Source organism: Pleurodeles waltl, chromosome 4_2 (assembly GCF_031143425.1).
Source record: "Pleurodeles waltl isolate 20211129_DDA chromosome 4_2, aPleWal1.hap1.20221129, whole genome shotgun sequence".
Taxonomy (NCBI): Eukaryota; Metazoa; Chordata; class Amphibia; order Caudata; family Salamandridae; genus Pleurodeles; species Pleurodeles waltl.
In genome coordinates, this window is record NC_090443.1 from 685,337,993 (window position 1) to 685,363,738 (window position 25,746).

The following is a 25,746-nucleotide window of genomic DNA, read 5'->3' on the forward strand; positions in this document are numbered from 1 at the left end:
GTTTGTTGTCCGGCTATCAGAAATGCCATGTCTATAATCGTACTGCTGACCTTCTTGTTCTTAGGATGGATTAATTGTCCGGGTAATAGGCACACTAAGTATATCTTAGGTTGCTACAGATTATTCTTTCTTTCGCACCCATCATTCTTCATGTAATATTTAGCCAGTCTTCACTTAACCCTGGACATTGTCATTCCATATGATTAAACCTTTCTTCTTTGGCCTTCTGCGGTTAAGGTATTTCTGTGTACTAAGTTACACTGGATAAATTTAAAACTGGCATATGTGGAAATCTTTGGAGTCTCTTTCAATATGAAACACCAATTGTGCTGTTGTTATTTCTTTGCCCAGCTAAGTTGCCTGTATCTTGTGTACTTCTTTCAGTAAGAAGTTGGCAATCCCATGAAGGGTTTATATAAAATAAGGACTGTTTTCTTTCCTTCTTCTAGTGTGCAGAGTACCTGTAGAGTTGTGTGTGCCTGTGGGGTTTTCCATTTCGCTCTCAAACCATACTTGTTTTAAGACGCAACTCAAGTAGCCATCTGTGCAGTTTGTTTTAGTAAACATGTTTTCTGGAATATTTCAAAAAGAATGCAAAGTAAAAGATAAGAAATAAAATTGGAGCGATAGGCTTATAAATGTTCCGAAATATGAATATGGTGGGCAGTGGAAGTACCTTCCTAAGCAGTCTCCAGTATCATTAGCCCACTTTCCAAGTTATAGTTACATTAGGAAAATAAGCCCGAGTGAAAAGGGGAAAGGGTGGCTACCCTGCAGGAACTCAGAGCTAGCAGAATTGTAAGCTAGGAATGGCATTTAATAGCTGAAAGTGACTTCAGTGAAGAGGTGCGCAGATGTCAATTGTAAAGAACAAGCCTTCACCCTTATTTGTCTGATTAGAGAACCTAAACTAACCTGTGGGAATGTCCGTAAAATGGACCACTGTCATACTTTGACAAAAGGGGAACTTAAGAGAAATTCCATTAGGATTACATTGTTTTCAATAAAAATCAAATACGTACCTAACAAGAAGCCCGGCTAGCTGAAAGGCAAGCAGGGAAATTGTGTGTTTACGGTAACCTTCCTAGTTTGAGAACAAAGTGAGTTGTAGCCTGTGTATCTCGTTAGAGTCGGAGTCCTCTTGAACCACAATGCTAGCTCCAGCTTGTTAAGAGTCTGCTGAATGACACACCCTAACAAACATTATTTGCTCTCCAGGTGTGTCGGTAAACCTAGCTTTTCACTAATACGATGGGTGCCCAAGAATCCCAATGGTGGGTGTCAAACTGATTTTAAAAGCTGCACATTAGCTGTAAACGTGTTTCAGTTTCCACACAGCATGTAGGCTGCCACCCGTTAGTAGTCAAATGGCAAGTTACAGTAGTGATCATCCTCCGCACATACAGTGCCAAACCTGAAATGATGTTTAACAAAACAGGGCCAGATTGAAGACTGAGGCAGGATCTGTGCTCACAGATCCCTCAAAGGACACAAATGTGTCCGGTTGTGACTCTTACACAGCCAATAGGATACTGACAAACTATACTTCAAGAATACTGTTCAAATAAAATAAAGGCATAGAAAATATGCTGAGACTCTTGTCACGAGTCGCCTGGACTACGGCAACACCCTCTACGCCGGGACCACCGCCAAACTCCAAAACCGCCTGCAACGCATCCAAAACGCCTCGGCCCGCCTCATCCTCGACGTACCCCGCAACAGCCACATCTCCGCACACCTGAGACACCTGCATTGGCTCCCAGTCAGCAAAAGGATCACCTTCCGTCTTCTCACCCACGCACACAAAGCCCTCCACAACAAGGGACCGGAATACCTCAACAGACGCCTCAGCTTCTACGTCCCCACCCGCCCCCTCCGCTCCGCTGGCCTCGCACTTGCTGCCGTCCCTCGCACCCGCCGCTCCACGGCGGGTGGGAGATCTTTCTCCTTCCTGGCGGCCAAGACCTGGAACTCCCTCCCCACCAGCCTCAGGACCACCCAGGACCACTCCGCTTTCCGGAGACTCCTAAAGACTTGGCTGTTCGAGCAGCGATAACCCCCCCTTTCCCCCCTAGCGCCTTGAGACCCGCACGGGTGAGTAGCGCGCTTTATAAATGTTAATGATTTGATTTGATTTGATTTGATAGCTGAGGAACCTCCAATGGAAGGTATGCAATGATTAATTGTTTTCATATGTTAAAAACGTTGTGCTCGATTCGCAGAGCAGTTAAAAGGAATCACTTCTCCAGAGGGAGTCTGTATAAGGCCTTTGAGCTTGGTGTTCTACTCCATCTGGAGACTATTTACCAACCATGGGGGTACTTTTGGGCTGGAATTCATTTGCATAGTCCAGAGCTAAATGTGGCAACAATAAAGACCTTTTCCTATTCAAATATTCAATCCTAGAACATGAATTTCTGGCTGAGGTCTCTGGTACTGGTACTAGAAAATGGTTCCTTCTAGTTACAAATTTGCTCTTGATTGCTTTACCTGACAAGAACGTACTAATCCTTATGTTTACTGGTACTGTAGCCGGGCAGTGAGTGGGTTGGGGACACTGGCTCAGAAATCAGTCATTTTGTTGCAGCACGCACCATGGCAGATTAAGGAATAGTGTGCTAAAAGGTGGTTCGGCATGTAACTGGCCATTTGATGACTCAAGGGGTGACGCAAGCTTTGGCAATTTATGTGGTCCAGGCAACTGGAATCCTATGGTGAGTAAGGTCATGGTAAATCTAGAGACATTCTCCTTTAGGGACTAGTGCTCTTCTTGACTGTGCCTATTCTTAAAGTGTATTCTGAACCTTACTCAAGGGTGCCTCCTGCCTCTTCATACCAGATTGGAGACTGATGGTTGGTGGAACCTGATTATAGGTTCAGGGGCACTCAGAGAGGAGCTTCATGGCCCTTCCTTGTAATTAAGTCATTCATATCTTGGTATCTTGCTCTTTCGCTGTATAGAGGGAAAAGAAGAGAGAGGGAGAGATAGTCAAAAATTAGAGGGAAAAAGAAAGACACAGTAAATGATGTTCCCCTTTGAGGCTGTCTGTGGGCATCTTGTGCATGTAAATATAAGCATATTTCCATAGAATGCATAGACGAATGTTGGAAAATATATCTATAGCCTGGTAACCTAGGACATCTGTCATGCTACGGAACCTGAGCTCTCTACCCCCTCATGTCATAAGCTGGTTGTTAACTGGCAACAGGAGCTAGCCCTTATCTGGGAGTTTTACCTACCCAATGCACACAGCTGTAACTTTTGGTGGCTGTCCCTCTTCTCTGCAACAGTTCCAGAAAAAAATCTGAGAACTTTTACTTTGCCTCCACCATTAAAGAGTTTGGAATTCAGAGGAAGCTGGGGCTTTTGTTGGCCATAACTTCCATCTCGTGTCTACCGCACAGGATGAATAGTTGCTCTCCTTGGACAGTAACCTGTATGTTGGACTTTGAAAAGGAGATGTGTGCCATGGCTGAGGGAGTCTTTTAGCAATACCAAGACTGCATGTCATAGTTTACTTAATGACCAGCCTTAAAAATCTGCATAACTCAAGTGTTATAAATTGCTCTGGAAGGAGAGGATGCTACCCTGCCTAGCTTGGAAAGAAGCATGTCCATGACCAGGAAGTTAAGAGTGAGGTCCAGCTGACTGTTGCCTTTGGGAGGCTGTATTAGGGAACTGAGCCCCATGGTGCTGCAGCAGTCTTCCAGTTCATCTTAAGTGAGCTGCCCCACTAACATCTCCAAAACTTGAGGAGCCTACATGGGCCTTTACAGACTTAAGGGGGCACATAAGATTTTCCTCCTCACTTTAGGACATATATCTGTGCCTTATATATATATTCATTTTTCTAATCATGCCATATTTACATCTATCCAAGGTGCACACGGACATTACAAATCCACCAGTGAGTGCAATCTTTGTATGTTTTAAGTGTTCACACTACTTGTGAAATATGTTGACATACAAATACTTTCCATCATAGATAAAAGATACCAGAGACTTCCTGTTGAAATAAATGTAGCTACCATCAATGAAACAGATGTCCGATGGCTAATGTGACATAAACAGTTTTTATGGAAATGTCCCACATAACGAGGAATTGACAGAGATAGAGACTATTGTACTAGAATATGATGTATTTGTCGGAAATCGATTGTTCACCAGGTTAAAAATAAAATGCAAAACCTCGGGAAGCCCGAAGTCCAAGTAGCATTTAATGCAACTTAGCAAGCAAGCAGCATACCAAAATATCAAAGACAATTGTAATTTCAATTGACCAGAGCTGTTGCTAGAATACAGTAATATCGATCCTAGACCTAAAATTCATAGAAAATTAGGTCAGGGTTTTTATGTTGTCTCTCAGTCTGTCAGTGGCGTTTAGCCATGTGACAGAAAATTGTTACTCTTGGGGAAAATATATCTAACAGTCAGGTGGCAGGGTCGTATTCCTAAGGGAGTGTTGGAATTGCCTTGAGAAGAAGATATAGATATATTCAATACTAGATGTATTATTGTCCAAAAATCCTACTTCTACTTGCCAGGCTTGAAAGCAAAGTTACACTGCTAGGAAATATTGCAAGGTAAAACCCAGAGCACTATAGCTTCTCAACCTGCAAGAGCCATGGAAAGTTGTAAGCATATTCTGTGTCACAGAAGCTTCTAATATAATATAATGTAAATTGGCATCCATTCTGGATTACAATAGTTGATAGTCATCAATACCATCTTATTCCTACCCAACAAATGCATGAAGCTGGCATCCAAGGACCCGCGCTTCGCTGGATTTTCTCCTCCCTGACAAGCTGCAACCAGTTGGTCAGCCTGGCCCCCCTCACCTCAGATGCTGTCAACCTCATCTGCAGAGTTCCTGAACGTTCCTAACTCACTCCCACCCTGTTCAATGCCTACATATCCCCACTCACAACCATTATCCGCATCTGGTGAATCAACATAGTTTGCTATGTTGACAGCACCCAGCTCAGACTTGCCATACACCCAGACCAATTTCTCCACCTGCACATCCGAAGCTGCCAGATAGTTAAAAATCAATGGCTTCAGACTCAACATAGATAAGATGGAAGTAGTAATCTTCCGCAAAGGGGCCTCATTGTGGAACGCCACCTGGTGTCCTACTGACAATGGATTCACCATGACCAGCAAAGTGAACGCACTATGTCTTCTACTTAGACATATTCCCCGCATAGGCACATCCACATCCGACAGTCAAGCCTTAATCTACCTCACTCCAAAAGGCTGGAATGACCAGCCCTTGCCCATGAAAGTTGCATATTCAGTTTTTGGATTCTGCAAGAAGGTGAAGAACTGGCTCTTCACGTATCCCTGCCATGGCTTTCCCCATAGAGCTCCTGCTTCTGCACCAAGATACTCTCCCAGGTGAGTTGTGTGCTATACAAATATATATATCATAATGTACATACTGGGTTAAATGCATGTGACCATTATGCAGACAAGATTTAAGTTTTGTTTTCACAGTCATAAAAGCAGCTTACCTAATCATAGCTACTTCACGTACTAAAATCATTACTTCCTACAAACAGTTTGTTCTGCAGTGGGCAGCCAGCAACAGGGCCGCAGTGAAAGGGATGGAAGATTATTCATAAAACATGGTGACATTAAATTGATGACACTTTCGGAAAATGAAAGCTCTCAAAGAAAGCCTTATGGAATTTCCAAAATATTTAGAGACATTTCATCCTCCAACTAAATTTACTATGGGAGCACATGAATAGTACATTTCTTGGATTTGAAAACTCAAAAAAGGCAGCATTTAACAATCAGCATATGTGTTAAATTGTTGGATAAATATAATGCACTTAATGAGTGTTAGAAATTAGTTCTCTAGATGGCAGAGGTATGCATCCTGTCGAAGTAGAGACCACAATCCTAGTCAGGGTGAATCACAACATACACTAAATTATCCTGTGCTCACCCTCTGGTAGCTTGGCATAGAGCAGTCAGACTTAAGAGGCTATTCGTAAAGTATTTGTGCAGTACTTAAACACAACACAGTGAAAACACCACAAAAAGACTCCACAACAGGCTAGGAATATACATTATGCTTTTATAAATAAAACAAGACCAAAACAACAAAAATTAAATGCATGTATATCACTTAAAGCAAATAGCGCTAAGAGAGTTACTTTGTCGTGCTGGACAGCGTCAAAGTCAAGAGTTCAGGCTGTCCACGATGGAGCGCAGGCCGGATACAGGACCCACACAGGGCCCGCTGAACAAGAGTACCTTAGCCCTTGTCACAGTGTGAGATGTGTTGATGATCCTCATGCAGTTGAGGTGTTGCGCCGAATTTCCCCACGCAACTGCAACAATGCATAGGGGTCCATGAGTGAAGCGGCTGTTCAGAATTGCAACAGTTCTGAATGCGATGTGCTGGATTTCTCGGTGCTGTAGAGGCAATGCATCGATCTTCTCCAAACAGCTGCAGCAATGTAGTGGGCAGAGTGGGATGCAGTGGTTTCAAGTCTGAGGTAAAAACAACAGGTGGTGGACGGAATGCTGAACATTGTCAAACATTCACCCCCAGTACAGTGATCTGGGCCTAAATCCATCGTTTTTTTGCTGCCCATGCCATTCCAGTTTGGACCCAGCCATATGCAAATCGGTCTTGACCCTGTTCCCCATGGGAACAGTCCAGCCTGAACTGCTAGGCCAGGGCTTCCCTGGACTGGAAACAAGCATCCTGGGACCGGTTTTGGGGTTTCACCCCTCATCAGTCAGGCTAGCTTGAATCCAGTGGCATGGGAAGCACGGGACCCTCGTCTGGGCATACCCTTCCCACTTAGGGCGACAAAGCAAAAACAACAGGTGATGGACGGAATGCTGAACATTGTCAAACATTCACCCCCAGTACAGTGATCTGGGCCTAAATCCATCGTTTTTTTGCTGCCCATGCCATTCCAGTTTGGACCCAGCCATATGCAAATCAGTCTTGACCCTGTTCCCCATGGGAACAGTCCAGCCCGAACTGCTAGGCCAGGGCTTCCCTGGACTGGAAACAAGCATCCTGGGACCGGTTTCAGGGTTTCTCCCCTCATCAGTCAGGCTAGCTTGAATCCAGTGGCATGGGAAGCACGGGACCCACGTCTGGGCATACCCTTACAACTTAGGGCGACAAAGCAAAAACAACAGGTGATGGACGGAATGCTGAACATTGTCAAACATTCACCCCCAGTACAGTGATCTGGGCCTAAATCCATCGTTTTTTTGCTGCCCATGCCATTCCAGTTTGGACCCAGCCATATGCAAATCAGTCTTGACCCTGTTCCCCATGGGAACAGTCCAGCCCGAACTGCTAGGCCAGGGCTTCCCTGGACTGGAAACAAGCATCCTGGGACCGGTTTCGGGGTTTCACCCCTCATCAGTCAGGCTAGCTTGAATCCAGTGGCATGGGAAGCACGGGACCCACGTCTGGGCATACCCTTCCCACTTAGGGCGACAAAGCAAAAACAACAGGTGATGGACGGAATGCTGAACATTGTCAAACATTCACCCCCAGTACATTGATCTGGGCCTAAATCCATCGTTTTTTTGCTGCCCATGCCATTCCAGTTTGGACCCAGCCATATGCAAATCAGTCTTGACCCTGTTCCCCATGGGAACAGTCCAGCCCGAACTGCTAGGCCAGGGCTTCCCTGGACTGGAAACAAGCATCCTGGGACCGGTTTCGGGGTTTCACCCCTCATCAGTCAGGCTAGCTTGAATCCAGTGGCATGGGAAGCACGGGACCCACGTCTGGGCATACCCTTCCCACTTAGTATGCCCAGACGTGGGTCCCGTGCTTCCCATGCCACTGGATTCAAGCTAGCCTGGCTGACGAGGGGTGAAACCCTGAAACCGGTCCCAGGATGCTTGTTTCCGGTCCAGTGAGGACCTGGCTTGGCAGTTCGGTCTGGACTGTTCCCATGAGGAACAGGGTCAAGACTGATTTGCATATGGCTGGGTCCAAACTGGGGTGGCATGGTGAGCAAAAGAACGATGGATTAAACCCAGATCTATGACTGGGGGTGAGTGTTTGACAATGTTCAGCATTCCGTCCATCACTTGTTGTTTTTGCTTTGTTGCCCTAAGTGGGAAGGGTATGCCCAGACGTGGGTCCCGTGCTTCCCATGCCACTGGATTCAAGCTAGCCTGGCTGATGAGGGGTGAAACCCCGAAACCGGTCCCAGGATGCTTGTTTCCGGTCCAGTGAGGACCTGGCTTGGCAGTTCGGGGATCACCTATGGGACTGTGGGTGGCTCCTCAGTGAGATGCATCTGTGCTTATCCCTTTGGAACAATAGCAAGGGCCACATTGAGGATTTTCTGGTGCTGGGGGGCAGAAAACATAAGAACTGACAGAGCTCTCTACTTCCTGGTCTGGAAGTTCTGCATGTATGTTGGATGACACCCTTTCCATGATGAGGCTCCCTGTGGGCTGTTGGTAGTGAGTGAATGAGCGACCTGTATGTCTATAATAATTCACAAATGTGCCCACTCCATGGGAAGAGCCAGAGGGTTGCTTATAAGGCTGTCTGGTGCTTGGTGGCCAGGTGAAGGAGGAACTGACATTGACTTGCCCCTCCCTTTCTCCTTGATTTCTTTTCCCAATGCCTGATGTGAGTGATGAAAGCAGTACCATAGGTTTGAGCTGTGTGTCAGATCAGTAGGAGTGTGTGTGTATTGATACCTAAGCCTGTGTGGTCTCCTTAACTGCATTCTTGGTTGAATTACAACATTGTTGGCCCTGGCTGGAAGGTGTACCCAATGGGAAGCACCAGGATTGGGGGATGCAAGTTGCTGGCTGATGGGGGATGAATGGCGAACAACATCAGGCCTGATTCTGCACCCACAGCAGGGGCGTGATGGACAGCAACAGATTTTGAGTTAGAAGATGCACCACTGGCCTCTCCACGTGTAACTGTAAGCCTTCCTCCATGTCTAACTAATCTTACCCTGTAGCAGACAAGGCTTTATGTCCCTAGTTGGGGCCACTATCTGACTGCTTATGCCACCTGATGTGGGTAGAACTGCTCTGAGGGCTGGTGGATTTGTAGAACATACTAAGGCATACTGTGAATTCAGACTTGTGGCTTGTAGTGACTTATTTGGGATTTGGAGAGGTTCCTTCTGGCTGAGATCTTCAACTCATCTTCAGGTCCATCATGTCTAAAGACAAAAATCAGCTGGTCACTAAGCAGGGCACCATAGAGAAATATGTGGCTAAAGCTGTCTCGTCCGAGACAGCTACTATCCTGCATACCATTAACTCTTCCAGATAGGCTCCCGAGGACAAATTTGGAGCATTGGGTTCTGATGTAACTCTGCAGCAGCAGGAACTGAGGCAGGCAGTGGACAGAATCATGGAGGCTGAGGGCCAGGTTTCAAAAACTAGAAGACCATGAAAACCTTACAGCAAATGATGTCTTTCTGTGATGCCCAGGGGTTTAAAGGCATGGGAGGAAGATGCAGAAGGGCATGTCTGCAGAAACTACCTATGATTTATGGGATTCCCTGAGAACTATGAGGGTGCTTCTCCTGAAAAATTCCTTCAAAAGTTACTGCAAATAGTGATGTCCAAATGAGAACTCTTCTCATGCTTTATAATCAAAAATGTACACCAGGCAGAGGCCTCCGCGGGGCACAATTGCTGCACCTTGATCACTAATTTCCTAAATAAAAGGTCAGACATGAAATGCTACAAGAGGCGAGTCCTCTGACCTTATGGTCAGTGTCGGCTGCCTTCCTCTGTGCAGCTCCACCTATTGCTGCTGCTGCTGCCTCTGCCTCTGCCTCAAGCAAACTGAGAGCCAGCCTGACTCTCAGTTCATGGCCCATTTTCACCCACAGGGTCTCTCCTGTGCCTCATCCCTGGTGGCAGAATGGCCATCTGCATGTAAGTAACTTCTGTCACTCTTTACTCCTGCTTTTACTTCTGATTTACTTCTGTTTTTATTTCTGTTTTATTTTTCTGTCTTTTATTCCTTTTGATTCTCTTTCCTTCTTGTCTCTTTCCCTCTCCCTTGACTCTCCCCGTGTTTTCCCTCCTCCGCTGCTTCCTCTGCGGCCACACCCCACTCCCTCCCTGTGAAGCCATTTTCCCTCCCTTCTGCCTCCCAGCAGACTGGATCCCCCACCTCCCTCCCCTTCTTAATGGCGGCCACTGTGCACTGAAAGGGTGACTCCTCTGACCTCCTGGTCAGCGCCTGTTGCCATCCTCTGTGTAGCTCCACCTGTTGCTGCTGCTGCCTTGGCCTTGAGCAAACCGAGAGCCTGCCTGACTCTCAGTTAGAGGCCCACCTCCACCCACAGGCTCCCACTTGCTCCTCATCCCTAGTAGCCTAGTGGCCATCTTGCACATAAGTATCTTCTGTCTCTTTACTCCTGCTTTTACTTCTGTTTTTATTTCCTTTTTATTTTCTGTCTTTTATTCCTTTCAATTCGCTTTCCTTCTTTTCTCTTTCTCTCTCCCTTCACTCTCACTGCATTTTCCCCGGACCATTGCTGCCCCTGCATCCTCGCCCACCACCCTCCCTGCCAAGAGCTTTTCCTACCTCCCAGCTGAGCAGGCCCACGCCACCCTCCCCTTCTTAGTGGTGATCACTGTGCTGCTGCGTGCAGCGGGCGCTCCACTTGCATGCCAAAGGCAAGCTAGTCTGCACCTATCTACGCCCAACACCACGGGCCTCGGTCCTTGTCCATCTGCAGGTTCGACTCAAACACACTATGCACCCTCAACCCAGGAAGATCCTCAGCCTGCCACCTAGCCGACCCATAGAACACTCATGGACCTTTTTCGTGCCGTACTTGCTCTTGTACCCTCCAAGGACCACCTCACGATCCTGTACCAAGCACGGACTACCACCTCAAGTGCATACTCCTCAACACATACTCCCTCATCAAGCATGCAATAGAAGTCTGGAACCTCCTCGACTGGACTGCCCCGGCCATCGCCTTCTTCACAGAGACATGGATCACCCTTCACCTCGGCCCCAGATATCGGCACGGGCATCCATGACAACTAAAAAATCATCCACAAGGACAGAGCCAACCGGCCTGGAGGTGGCATTGCTATAGTCTACAAGAACACACTCCACCTGGCAACCACCAACGAGTCAGTCTCAGCAAACCCATGAACACATACACTTCCGGATTAAGACCAACCCAAACTCCTCACTCCGTGGCACACTCATCTACAGGCCGCCCGGACCCTAACCTCAATTCTGCAAAAACATCGCCGACCTTGTCGCCCCCTCCAAGCGCTCACCTCCTCTGACTGCATCATACTTGGCGACCTCAACTTCTATCTTGATATCCATAATGACCCCAACACCACAAACCTCTTGGACAACCTTGCAACATTCGGCTTCAAACAACTTGTCTATGCCCCCCCCCCCCCCACAGAGCCGGACACATCCTCGACCCTGCCATCTTAGCAGGGAAAACATTATCATCTCTCACACCTCTGAACACCATTGGACCGCTCACAAGTGTGTCTACTTTACCTTCACAAAGAACACTGCATTCCACTATGCCCTCGGTAGACGATGGGGCAAATTTACAGAAGCACAACTCGCCAATGCTCTGAGCCACTAGCCCCCCCCCCAACCTACCAGGCGCAGCAGATGCTAATGAAGCTGCATGCAATCTACACTGCTGGTTATCGAAATACGCCAACAACATAGCCTCCCTAAGGAAACCAGAAGGAAACCAACATAGCAAAACACCTAAATGGTTTACGGCAGACCTAGAAGAATCCAAACGCTCCTTCAGAGGACTGGAATGGAAATCAATCAAAGACTGCATAGCCTACAAGAACTTAGTCGCCACACACCACCAGAACATCAGAGCCGCCATTCAAGAATGCCTCTGCATCAGTGCTCACAACAGCAAAGAGCTCTTCACCATCGTCAAAGAGTTCACAAACCCCAGGACAGACACCTTATCCACCTCTCCCTCCCTCCCAACACCTCTGTGACGATCTTGTCACCTTTTCCCACCGAGAAATCAGGACATTTATAAAGGCTTCAAGAACTAAAACCCACCTGCACAGCCCACAAATACCACCACGGACTAAGCACCACACCAGATCCTGAACTCCTGGACCCCCATCACCAAAGAGGACATCCAAAGACTCATGAACTCCATCCACTCTGGAGCACCTTCAGATCCGTGCCCTCATCACATCTTCAACCTGGCCAGTGCCCCCACAGCACCTGAGCTGTGCCGAGCTATCAACCAGTCCTTCAAGACCGCCACCATCCCATTGGACTGGAAACTCACCAAGATCAACCCGCTGCTCCAGAAACTCCCATTCGTGGAAGCACTTTCCTTAGTTTGTGTTCTTTTTTTAATATGAAGTGGTATTTGGGATATGCAGCAACAGACCAAATAATGTTCCCACCCAGTTGGTATTAGTCTCCAGTCTGTGTGGCAACGGATGCTTCATGTTTTCTAAATGTAGGGAGGGGAGATGGGTTTGGTTCTACTGGAGAAATGTTTGTTTCATCAACCTTGGCAGTTCATGGCACGTTTTGTTAGAGTACACAGGAGCTATTGCTGTAGAGACTGGGCCACTCACCCTAAAAGCAGGACGTCTGCAGGGGCGATAGTATGCCCCCCGTCCTCCTGGAACACCTCTCAGCACTTCCTGGTGGACACAGAAAGCCCGGCAGGTGTTCCGAAAGGAAAGGGGGAGTGGAAGAGAAAGAGACAAAACACTGCCACATCTTGCCGGTCCAGCCAGGTACCCTGTATCTTCGGGGAGCAGGTCGTTGTTGACAGAGTGATAGTAGAGCTAGTGCACTCAACTTACTTGAAACTGAATCTCTCTTTCTGATATGGGCACAGGAGCGGTAGAAGAACACCGGGATGCTCCAGCACTTTTCTTGGATAATGATAACTGTTGGCACTATTACTAACACTGCATTACCAAAACCCCAAACTGAGTACCATAACAATAAGTACTGCAACACTAGGGCTGGCTTCAGAGATTCACTGTTGCACCCTACAATTAAAACTGTGGTTGCACTTATCATGCACAAGAAAGACAAACAAGGGCATTAATTATCACGTATAACTTTTCTGCATGCATAGGGTTAAACTTAAAGGAACAAAAACAATCCAAGAAATACAAATGTCCACTCTGGGTTTTTAACAGTTAGGGTGGCACAGTTTGGTTTCACTGTGTGTGTGAAAGCCCCTTCAAAAGCAAATTCCTCTGACCTGAAACACAGGCATGAATGACACAATTTAAATCCAGGAGTTATGCTATTAGAGAAAGAAAAGTCATGTAAATGCTCTTTTAAAATTGCACAGTCACTTTATGTAGTACTTGAGCTCAAGCAGATTTCCTGAAGCACATTTAGGCAAGTAACTACAATAATAATGTAGAATGTTCAGAAATGCATTTGTCTCTTCAAGATAAGCACTCTGGCAAAATACAAGGTCTGAAATACACCAGCTGTTCTAGGAAAGCGTGGCACTAAAAGAACAAACTCCCTGGAGAATACTAGTCACTTAGCTGCAGACTTTTCCGGAGTGCTGGGGGAATGCCTTGTGTCAGCCTGTATGGGAACAAAGAAAAGAATTGCCTCAAAAGTTCTGAATACGAGGATGATAGCAGCTGCTGGACTGCCAAATCAGATGCTGAGATCAGGAAGCAAAACAAATCCAAGCAGGGAGGCATGCTTCACTCTTAGAAGAACATGTCTACACCTGCTCACATTTGCAAACAAGCATTGGTAAAACAGCATTGATAAAACCAATTGTGTAACACAGCACATTACGTTTACTTAGAAAGATGAAGGTTTAACCAAGAACAGAGATATGATTTAACACTAATCCCTGGGGATGCTGACAGATAATGCTGGAGGCACATTGGGGATTCCTGACAATTGCACTGGCATATATTCTTACCGTGCCCACTACAGCTGAGCACTATCTAGCTTTTCATGGGGTCATTTGTGAATTTCACTTGGAATGTGAATACTCTTCTTGACAAAATTAACAGGCTAATGGACCTCAGGGCAGCCAAACATCCCAACTCAGACATTATTTTCCTACAAGAAACTAATCTTGTTGATAATAAATAGCCCTTTTTGGTCTCTCTGGGCTTCTCACAGTTATTTCTTCCCAAGCCATGCCATTACAGGACTTCACATAAAGAGAACTAATTCGATCATATATCCACTTGGTATTCACCCGCAGGACCTTGGTTGGGCCCATGGCTTACATGCTGTTAGAGATGGTTATAAATACTTACAGGTCTACGTGATGCGGGCCTCAAATGTAGCCTGGACAGAAATTCTCTGGGTCCATACGTTTCCTAGAATAGCCTTAGCAAAATGCTTTAATTCCACATATGATGGATTGGCAGCGGCCAGCATTATGCCCTTTTATAGAGCTCCACTCTGGTGATTCTCAACTAGTGGTGGCATGACAAGCAGGTTGATCAAACCTTTGCATTCAAAAAGTGGGTGATGCTGTGTGTTCAGTTACTTTACTCACTATATGGGGAAACTATTCATCTCTCTCTTCCACCTGCCACCTACTTGATATTTAAAATTTGGAAGAATACAAGCAATGATTTAGGACAACAGCACAGGCTAATAAAATAAATACCAATGTTGGTTGGAGGGAGACCTTGTCTAGTTGCTCAGTTACAAGGATTCAAGCAATGGCATGCTAGATCCATATTCGGGATGGGGGATGTAATGTCAAGCACAGTGATTAAATAATTTCTTGATATGCAAGAAGAATTTGACTTCCATCAGACTCAATTCTTCTATTACCTTCAGCTCTGCCATGCACCTACACCATGTGGACTAACCTGGAAGATCTCCCAGATATTGATGGATACACTAAACAATGGTGAAATAACACAGATTTACCAAATGTTATAAAAATCCCAGACTCCTTTGATCAGCTGTGTTGCGTTTGGGAACATGATCTCGAACCACTATAATGAAGACTGGAGGGAGGCACGGACATCCACCAGAGAGTCCACCATTGCATCACAATTTTGATTGATAAAGCCAAAGTATCTGCAGCACACTTACCTGTGCAGTCCAAGATGGGCTTGGGTACATACGGTCTCGCTCAGTTTGCCCGAATAGCCTGCACTACAGAAAGATATTTCCTTTTAAACTGAAATGTGTGAGGTTTAGTAAAAATGTTCCACAGGGCTAAACATTTGTCTGCTATGATAACTTGGTCTTCAAACACCCAAAAAGCCCTGTGATACATTAAAAGGCAGATTGAGCTCCTAAAACGAAACCTATGTATACAATGTCATACCATCAGTTTTTGCTTAACCATGAGTTAAGTAATGTACATATGCTAATGGTCCCCTCTAATAAAAGAAGTGCACAGTTAGGACTCTTGTTTTTTCCCTTTGACATGTTTACACAGCTCTGTTGCTTTCAATTCACAAATATATGGTATGACACTGGTCACAGTCATCTTGTTGGAACAACACATAATGATGCAGCAAAATGTTGATTGGTCGACCATTGAAACCCAGAGGTGTCCAGTGTAGGTCAATTAGTGCCAGATTCATTACAGATTTTCCACATAAACACTTACTACTCTAATGAGTTCAATTTAGATTAATTGTATGTACATTTATTTTACGTGGATATACTGACGATCTGAAAATGGCTACATATCTTCTGAACCTATCATGCACTTGCTTGCTGTAACCAGTGGCCATCCATCTTCTCATCACTGATATGATCACATTAAGATTTCACCAGCTACCAGAGTGGGAGGTTCAGAAGCCATTAAGTAATAATTTTCCTCAATGAAAAACTACCCTTGACAGTCTTCAGAAGAATGGCCTGATCTCATGGTTCTACCCTACGCCATGTTAGTGGTCATTTGTGTGGTGTACATTTGTACTGCATTATGTTAAAACAGCCAATTTTCTAAATAAAACGTAAATACTTTTTTACCTTTATACTTTTGTGGCACAGAATGCATTCTCAAGTAAGAGGCTCTTGCAATACCATTGATAATGCTGAATCCCTGCTGACCTAATTGCATAATTAATTTCATATCTCCTGTTTACATAAACAATGAATTGGTAAGTATGTGTGACTGGCTGCATGAGGGTTTTACAATATATTGCATATATTTACATTCTGAGGAATAACACAGAAAGAACATGTATATTTGACTTTCTCCCTGTTGTGGCCTATGGATCTGGATATGGTTTTATTGGCACATTTGTTTTGAATCCTAGTGGGGAAAAGCAGTGAAAACTTAAATTTGATGCATGGGTTAACCAATCCAGTCAGAGAATTTCAAGTCATTAGGAGTTTTGTTTGTTATATTTTCATGTCTATTTTTTCCTGTCATATGTTGCTTTACCATTAGTTTTTTCCCCCGACTTTTATTGGATGGTTATTGTGTTAGCTTGTCATTGCCTCTTCCAGTAGTTGCACTTTTTAAATTAACTTACGAAGATTGGCAGAACTGTAATGTATAGTCTTCATATTATTAAGGGATTTTGTTTAAGTCATCCTGTTTTACCTGAACTGTCGTTTATGCAGCCATGCATATCAATACATAGACAGATGTGTGGTTCTGCATATGAACATAATAACATTGAGAAATAACATGCTACAAATTTGCTTTGCACTCTTTCATAAAGGGTTTAATCTAAAATCAGTCTAATTCTGCATTGTAGACTCATCTTGTAGTTCCTGCAGACCTGCAGTGCATGGAGCGACAAGTCTCCCCCCAGACTGGGTAAGCTCAAACATCATCTACTGTGAGAAAGAAAAAATGTCGACTGTTCTTCAGCATCCAGAAGGGGAGTCAAGTCTGCCACCTTCGAACTGGATCACTGCTTCTCTTCATTCATTTCCATTACCTGTGATGGATCAAGGAAGCATGCCCGACACAGTGGCACCAAGTACATCATTCTCAACAATCCTCCCAAGGCCTGGTGACCCAGGAGCGCCTCCACTTCCAGCAGAGCTACAATCCGAGCCTGAAGAAGTTTGTTCCAGCTCCACTGATGCAGAGTTTCACCCCTTAAGATCGCGTTCTCTCTCTCCACCTTAACTATAGCTGTTTTCAAGTGGCCCATGCTGTATTGAAGCTAATTTTACCAAATTATCAAAAACAAGTATTTTTGCCTCCTGGTTGGCAAAGATCTAACAATATATGAATATAGACAAAAATTCACATCCAGTGAACTCAAATGGTTGCACAACATGATGGTACATTGCTCCATTTAGTAAATATCCTCTGTTTTATGTGTGCTTATTACATTATTGGTTTAGTTCTCAGTTGCCAAATACCAAGATACAGGATTGACCTGGTATTGTAGCGTTTTTTTATCAAGAGGTCTGTAATGAGGTATGCAGGGCAATTAGTGGATTATGTGTTCTCTGGCACATATTCCCAGGACATTGTCGTAAGCGTCCAGGATGTGTATATATCAGTCTGTCTTTCCTGGAGCCCCTTACTGTGTTTTCTAACCAGTCAATGAGGGGGGAAAACACTGTGATATAAGGAAATGATGACAACTTTTTCATTTTCATGCGTTCCACCACAACAAATCTGAGTTTAATAGCAAGTCATTTCAAGATGCAGTTTCTGTGTCATGTTGGATTGTTTCGAACTTTAAAATGGCATAACCCCATTAATATGGCAAAATGACACTTGTCAAGTGTTTGGATGGCTTGGGTTTAAAAGAAAAGTGAATGAATGTCTCATCTCGTTAAAGGTGTGTTGTTACAAGTATGGACTGCTAACTGTGCTGTAACTACTCCTAGAGCTAAATATATGTCTTCTATATTCCGTATGCTGCAATGGTAACTATAAATATATGTAATGCTTGTGTGATTTTTGCATGCATTCATCTTGAAAAGCAGTTTCAGCCCAAAGAACATAAAAGGCCTTAATTAGTCCAGGCAGATTGGAATGTTGAGAGCTCCATTGAAAACTCAGGTTTTATAATCACTGGTATAAGCCTTCTGCGCCAACATTCCAGTGTTTGGCTTTCTGTTTCCCCCTTTTTCTTTCAGAATATTCTAACCTCAGTGGGTGGAATGTTCCAATAGCCTCATAGGCCTTTTGGTGATACCAGTTGTTAAAGACCCTCTCCCTTGTTATAGGTCCTCTCCTGCAGTTCAGGCCTACAACATGAGCTCATGTCTTGTAACAACTGGTATAGCCCTCAGCAGAGGGATACAATACCAAACTACTGCTAAAATACAGTTGTGTGAGAGTAAAGCCCATGATGACATTCCTCTCCTTAACTCATTTGAATTAACCCCAGGTAACTTTAAAATATGGTGGGGTTCCGTAGAGCGTTATGAAACTGGGGGTACTGTGGAAGTCTTTAGGAAGGTAGTTCTCAATGCCGCACATTTTAGGAGCACCAAAGGGACACTAAAGTTCATTGAAGCAATTCAGTTTGCAGTATAAAATATTAGAATACTCACTTTAAATGTCTGTTGTTACTTTAAGCCTCATCAGAGCTTTTACCTGAGCGGATCTTGCGGCGAACAAAATCCGCACCAGAAGGTTTTTTTTTTGTGGTTTTTTTGCAACTGCAGTGAAAGGTATTAAAGGAAAAGTCCCTCTAATACTTAAAATATATATTTTTTTAATCTAACTGTCTAGATCCCTCACATCAATAAAGTTCTCTTTTTTGGGAAACTAAGATTATTCCAATACCCACTTCCAAACTTGCACGTGCCTTGTAGGTGCTAGACCACTGAGGCTGACATCTTGTGCCAAACTAGCGCCAAACTAGCAACAGTAATGTCACATCTTACGCCACATAACATTAGGTGTTTTTGGCATTCTTGTTATAAATTGTAGTTTGCTTTATTCTGACTGTACAAGAAAAAAGGTTCCATTCTCTGGCATTGATATGTCTCTATTGTAATGGCCCCCCTTACAGGGTGGGTTTACGAGGTAGTAACTAGGGTCCATATGTACGAAAGCTTTTTCCCATAGACACAGAATGGGTAAAATCCTTTCGTACATCTGGCCCTAGATCACATACATGAGCCCAGATTCCTAGCATGCCTAGTAAAGCTGACTCATGTTGACTTAATAGGTGGCAGCAGCACTCTTCAGAAGGTTTGAGTTAAATCTGAAAGTCCTCATGACAAATGGGAAGCATCAGGAACTGGCTACAATGTCCTCACAGTGAGTATGTAAGTGTTCTGAATGTGTCCGAGTGGTAAGCTAAGGGAACTGTCTTTGGTCTACCTAAAAAGAGGATATTCTAGTGAGTGGAATTCTTTCAGAATGAATTGTGGAGCACAGATGTGCTTCGCCTTTTGACCTCCTTACTTGCATGTTTTCTCAAACAGGCTCCACAAAGAGAAAGACTAGGGGACAGTATGTCCCGAGCTGTTAACCAATGGTCTCTTGGGGGAAGGCTGATCCTGCCTCCCCACCAGTGGGTTGGCTTTCCTAATTTACATACTTTTTGCAACTGAGAAGAGTATGAGTGAGTGAACTATTTGTCCCCTGCATAGGGAAATAAATCCTCTGTTTGAATGAGTGCATCTTAGCAGCTATCTACCTTAGTTCCACATGCCTACCAATATGTGGCTCACCTTAGATAATTCACTGGCCTAGACACTGCAGATCATGAATCTAGCCTTCTGCATTAGAGTTCCTAACTGATCTTTGGTTGATAGAGTTTGGACTTGGGGATAACTTTGAGGTATCCATTTGTGAACAGGGACCCTTTAGATATGTGAAATGCACAGGAATCCTAATTATCCTGACCTTTGTGATGTGAGGCAAACATGGACTGATGTTAGTGACTCATATGACTGTCTCCATATAGATGAGTTGATGATAACTGGGGTTCACCTTGGAACTCCACGTCGGCCACAATTTTGCCACGCACAGTTGCTAAAAGAAATCAAGTCCAGAAACTCTACTTACAATAAAGTATTTTGAAATCAGGCTGAACTGACTCTAAGTTTAATATGGGTTGTCTTGGTTTCTAACAATAAAGTTAGCTCAAATTGGAGACACTGTGCCTAGTACAGATCTTCACTTGTTGGATACAATACAGGATAAAGAATTACACATTGGATGCACCCAGCATTTTGATAGCCATCTCACTCTGGGACTGAAAAGCCTCTGCTTTTTGCACAATAGATTGCTTAATAAAAAGAATCCAGGATTTGTAAAGCATGGCAGATCACCTGTGAGGGTCTCAAGGTACTGAATTGTAGGCACGGGAAGATTAAGTGATGTGCCCAGTATCATAGGATGTTTATTTAACTGATGCCGAGGCTCGAATCTGGTTCCCCCAGCTCAGAAGTTAGCAGTTCAAACTGTTACACCACACTGTCTCTCCTTCACCCAAGGAGAAGGAGACCTATGGCCTTACCTGAGGCTGGAATTGTCACTGGAGAGCACAAAAGGGCATCACCCATATCTCTAAAATATGTAGTATTGTGGGTCTCATTGTTTTGCTCATTATGGAAATTGTCCTGCCAAGCGTATTGCATAGATTAAAAGTCTCTGAACATATCTGCATTATGGGGCTGAACCATGTGCAGTGATCCAGTGGATCATGATGGTATGGAATTGTCAATTAGGGGAGACATATGGGACAAGATTCACAAATGTATTCTCAGCAGTAAACTTATGTTTTTCGCTTCCTCATTTATGCCTGCCAGAAACTCTCAGAACTCCCAGCAGGCATAAATGGTTTTACTTCAAATTTCTGTTATGAGCGCTGAGAAATCTGCAGTAGCAAGTCCCAGTCGGGTGGAAGTAGGTGTTACAAGGAGTAATTTGCATTGTAAATTTATGAACACCCACAAGCAAGAGTTCTTGTGGGCATTCATAAACTCTGATCCAACAACTTACCACCCTCGAAATGGTAACTCTTTTTCCAAGACAGGAAATGGAAAGGACCAACTGTGGCTTCTGGGAATGTTTGTATATTTAAAAAAGTTCTCATAAAAGTACATTCATGGTGTACTTTTTTTCTTTTTGTTAACCAGGCACTTTTTGCATTGTCTGCTTCCTGCAATAGGAAGAGGCTATATTATGCACAGGGTTTTGTTGAAGGGTTTTGTATGTTCATTGATCTGCATGGGGAAAACGGTGCTAGGCAAACAGGTGACTCCACATACTTTTTGTAGGCTACGCATGAAAGTCCTAAGAATACATTGAAAGCCTGAGTTAGAGAACAGTCTTGACTCTTACTGGTCGCTCTATTGCCTAGATAAAGGCTAGTGTTTATTCTTATGGGCCTAGTCCATTATAACCTCTAGTTGCTACAAGTTGGAGTGAGAAAGTCAATCACTTATCACCAATATAAAATGGTGCCCCTAGTCAAACATGTCAGAAAATATGGTGTCTTTCTTTTTAATTCCTCAACCTGATATCATGCATGCCGTGAATGTATGGATTACCGTTCTCCTGTGAGGTTCTCCAGTAAAATTAAGGCATGATCCTGTACAAAATCTAGTTACTCAGTTGTGGCTGCTAAGATGGAACCCCTTTGTCTCCTGTAGTAGCTCAGCTGCGTACAGCTATCAAACCACCAGCGCTCACAAAGGATGGTCCCAATAGTTAGAAGGAATTTGGAGTACAGTAAAACTTTTTCAGAAGATAATCATTAAGAAGCACAACATATTGCAAACCCCTCAGGCTCCTTTTGAAGCCTGCATAGTCAATTAAATCCTCAATGGATGATATCCTTATTGCGGCAAAATTATCACCTCAGATCCTTTCAGATGTGTGAAGGGATTTCAGCCAGAGAGAACGCTAGTTTCTTCTAGCTGCACTGAGCAATATCCCTTACCAGAGGTTTACAGTTTCTCCTGATCAAATATGCCTCTAGGGTTTTACGCCCACCTATCCAAAAGCGCTTGTGTGCTTGAAAGGAGCAGTGGGTGAAGCAAACAGGAAACTAGGTGATTTTATGCCAGTCAATACCCCAGTCTCTGTATCCAAATAAGCGCTATTCAACTCAAGAATTCTAGAACAGACCCGTGTCCTCTTAAGAGCAGCTTCGCATGTCACCTCACATATCACTTAAATGGCAACCTAGGGAATGTTTTATATGCCTTACCAAATATTCTAAGATGGCACATGCACATTTATCTAGTCTTTAGAGACCATTCTCAGAGTAGAAGAGACAACAGAAGAGCTCTTACGTGATATTAAAGCAACTCTTTAGTTAACCAAACATCATTTATTATAATTTTTATATAGATGATGTCATTAGTGGAAAAACTATGAAAAGTTTCTGCCAATGATTGTGTTTTTTTGTTTTATTTGATAATGATGCTGATGCTAAAGTAAGCATTTATCCATTTTGTGGTAAAATGAGCTATTCATGTATTAATGCTTTTATTGGAAGTTATCATTTTGCAAATATAAACAAACAAAACAAAAACATGGTTGACAATTTATTTCATGAAAAATCATAAATACCTGAGCACTGAAAACAAAGAGCCAAAGTTGTCTTTGCAGTTGACGCTTATTTATTTCTTACTACACCACTCTAGCCAACATGTGTTTTGTCTTGTTTAAAGACTTTCTCGCTGCTTTGTGATAAAAATAGTATTTGTCCTTCATATCGTAGAAATATCCTAGAAATTATCCATACATAAACACTGCAAGATGGTTTTGTGTAATCAATATAAACATATTTATTTATTAGCAAAAGCATCTTTAGGGCTATGAAAGTCTGCGTACTATGCTAGTACTGTGGAATAAGAAATAAACAAGTGTCAACTATGGAGAAGTCTTGGACCCGTTGGCCCATTTTAATGGGCAATTGGTCTAGGGCACTGCTTCAAGTATTTTTGTTTTGCTCCCCTACGCCAATATGAAAGTGCAGGAATGCACCATATTTATGAAATATTGTGCATTCCTATCCTTTCCCCCTGCACCGGGGCACAATTTGCAGCCTACCACCAATGCAGGCACCCTTGCACCGTAGTTCAAGGGTGTCTGTTTTGCATGCAGTATTGTTTTTGTGGAAGAAGGGGCGCCTTCCTGTACAAAAACAACCCCAATATGCATTTCCTCTGCATACTGCAGCACAAATAGAGGAAAAACTGGGGAGAAATAAAATATGTTTCCTCGTTACGCCTCCTCTGGGGAGGCACAAGGTTTTGGCACTGTCATGAGTTTATTTCATTAAGTAAATCAGGGGCAGAGTCAAAATCCAAAGGTGTTGCCTAGGAAAACCCACAGCAATGCCCATGGAACACACCCCTGGCACAGAGTAAGGCAATGCAGTGACTTGTGCTGCCTTGCTTTATTCCATATCTACGAGGCCATGGAAAGCCTCGCAAAGTGGCTTTGTGTGGCCTCATAGATGTGGATGAGAGGCTTGTGCCACCAGAGCATCAAAAAAGAGACACTTCGGTGGCCCAAGCCTCTTGTAAGTATGCTCAACTGTTTTTGGTGCTCGAGGGTTTATGGTGTTTTAAGTGGAACCTTCCTTCTACTGAGTTGTTTCATGGCCACTTCACCCCTCTTAAAGCACCTATTCACGTTGTGAAAGTCTTTACAGTATTCTGTAAATGTAATTGTACATGTGGGGGATGTGTAGCTGCAGCTTGATGTCCTAGCAATTGATCGAGGTGTAATTTATTTCATGAGATGTAAAATTTCAGTTGTTTTTTTAAAAATATTGCAATTCATTCATTTTATGCCGATTAGTTTTTTTTTTTTTTTTTTTTTTGTTTGTTTGTTCTTCAGACGGTCTTTTTTGTGAAAAAGTTTTCTGATAAGCAACTATATTTTTTCTTGTTTTTGAGGTGCATCATGAAGTAGTTGCCAAAATATATTTTGATCTAATTGCTACTGTTTCCTTCTTTCTGCTCTCCATGCACCAGCAGAGATGGATGTTTATGGCTTATTTCCTAGGATTAAAGTCATAGCATATTGTGCCCATCAAGGGCTCTGTGACACTTCTTTAGCAGACATATGAAAATTTTATTTAGGTACTGGCATTCAAAAACAAAGATGTTTCAATAAAAAATGTTTTGACCCCTACCATGTAACGTGATTTGATAGCCTAAACAAAGTTGAAAAAAGTGGTTAAACTCCTCTTGTGTAACTCCTTTATTAAATTCTAAGAACGGTTGTGTGTGTTCTTGTGTAATGTGTGCATGCCTGTGTAAACTTGTGATGTTTTGTTCACAAGCACAAAAATAGTACATGTACAAATATGTATTTTAATATCTAGAGTAAATTATTACAACTGAACAGACCATGAATATCCGTTAGTGGGAAAAGTTAAGCCTCTATATGTATGGCATTGATGAGTACATTGGTCACTTGTAAAATTGCTACGAGTTCTACATTCATTCCTCAAAATGAAAACACTCTTCTACAGACTAGTCTGGCGAGCACACTGACTCTACTTTTAGGAGAGGGCAATATCCTTAATACCCCATATCATAACTGAATGCATGTTATTTGGGTAAAGAACTTGAGCTCATTTCTTTTATTCATATCTTCCATTTCCAATGCTATTTTGAGATTGCAGTCAGTTGAACACCTAATCTTTATACTACGTGACATAATCTCAATTTTCACTGAATATCCTGCGAAATTCCTTTAAACTGTTGATAGTTCGTGTTATGCATACACCGCAAGGATATGAAAATCGATAGGTCACCTTTTAGAGAAGGTTGCCTTCTTGTTAAAATTTAGGCAGCAATCTTAAAGAAGGTGTGAGTCATTTGTGACAAAAACTCAACAGAAAGACTAAAAAGAGGCGGAGAAAGAGGAATACCGTGTGTCAGGTGGGAGTTGACCTGTACCACTGCCTCAAAATTCTGATTATAATTTCTGTATTCAAGCTATAATATGCCCAAATCGACTTGGCTTCTTAGAGTTGTCAAGAACCTTCTGCCCTGGGGGGATGGTTGGGGATTAAGAATGTTTTTCTGCATTACCTACACCCATACCAAGCGAACTTATTTGCTTGCTGCAAAGTCAATAGCCCCGTTAGGCATATGTTTATTATTACATGACAGCCTTCCAGGTGCACGTGCCTTCTGGTGGTTATGTAAAACTTGTAAAAGACATTTGTTAAATCAGTTTGCAAGAGCGTTGAGTGCATCCTTATTTAGAAGCTAGCACAGCAACTGAACCACATTAACTGGTTTCAATATAATCAAGATAATGTCCACGGCCAGTGATTTAACAATCTGATCGGTGAATAGTCTGTAGATGTGGTGGATATGTGGCCACCTGGCCTCCTAGATATAATGTTACTGTTGTCAGCATGCGCCAGAGCAATAAGAACAATGTTACAGTTGGTGAGACTTACAACAATACTATAGAAATACAAATTAGTTTTAGAGTCTTCTAACAAGCATTAGAATAGCCAATAGGGTTCGGCTTTGGGGCCTTATAAGTGTTTAACCAGATCTATTGGCTTTCCTAATGTCCTTAAGCTACGTTGTAGAGCATTGTGGCTGCTGTCAAGAATGTTGAAAAGTTATAATAAAAAAGTGTTATACGCATTTTTGTTACCTTATATATAGCCAAGAAAACGTTATATACAACAAACAACCCTATTAAAAAAGAATTAATATAAAAAATGCCTTCCCGTTTTTTTGTCCTTGTAATGCAGGCAACTTCGACCTGCCTCTTCTAATGCTAGTTTGTTATAGCTTTTGTTTTGTTATTGGGGGTGGGGTGGGTGGGTACGGGGCCTGAACATAAACAACAGGAGGGTGGAGGTTGGGAAAT

General features: G+C 43.3%; 1 protein-coding gene across 1 annotated transcript in view; it reads left to right on the plus strand.

Moving 5' to 3' along the window:
* BCL10 (BCL10 immune signaling adaptor) overlaps nt 1–24,086 on the plus strand; it is a 100,844-nt gene extending 76,758 nt beyond the window's left edge. Inside the window, exon 3 of the mRNA XM_069232270.1 lies at nt 16,709–24,086. Coding sequence (XP_069088371.1) covers nt 16,709–17,088 — 380 coding nt within the window. The 3' untranslated portion in view covers nt 17,089–24,086. The remainder of the gene's footprint in view (nt 1–16,708) is intronic.
* The last annotated feature ends 1,660 nt before the right edge of the window (nt 24,087–25,746 follow it).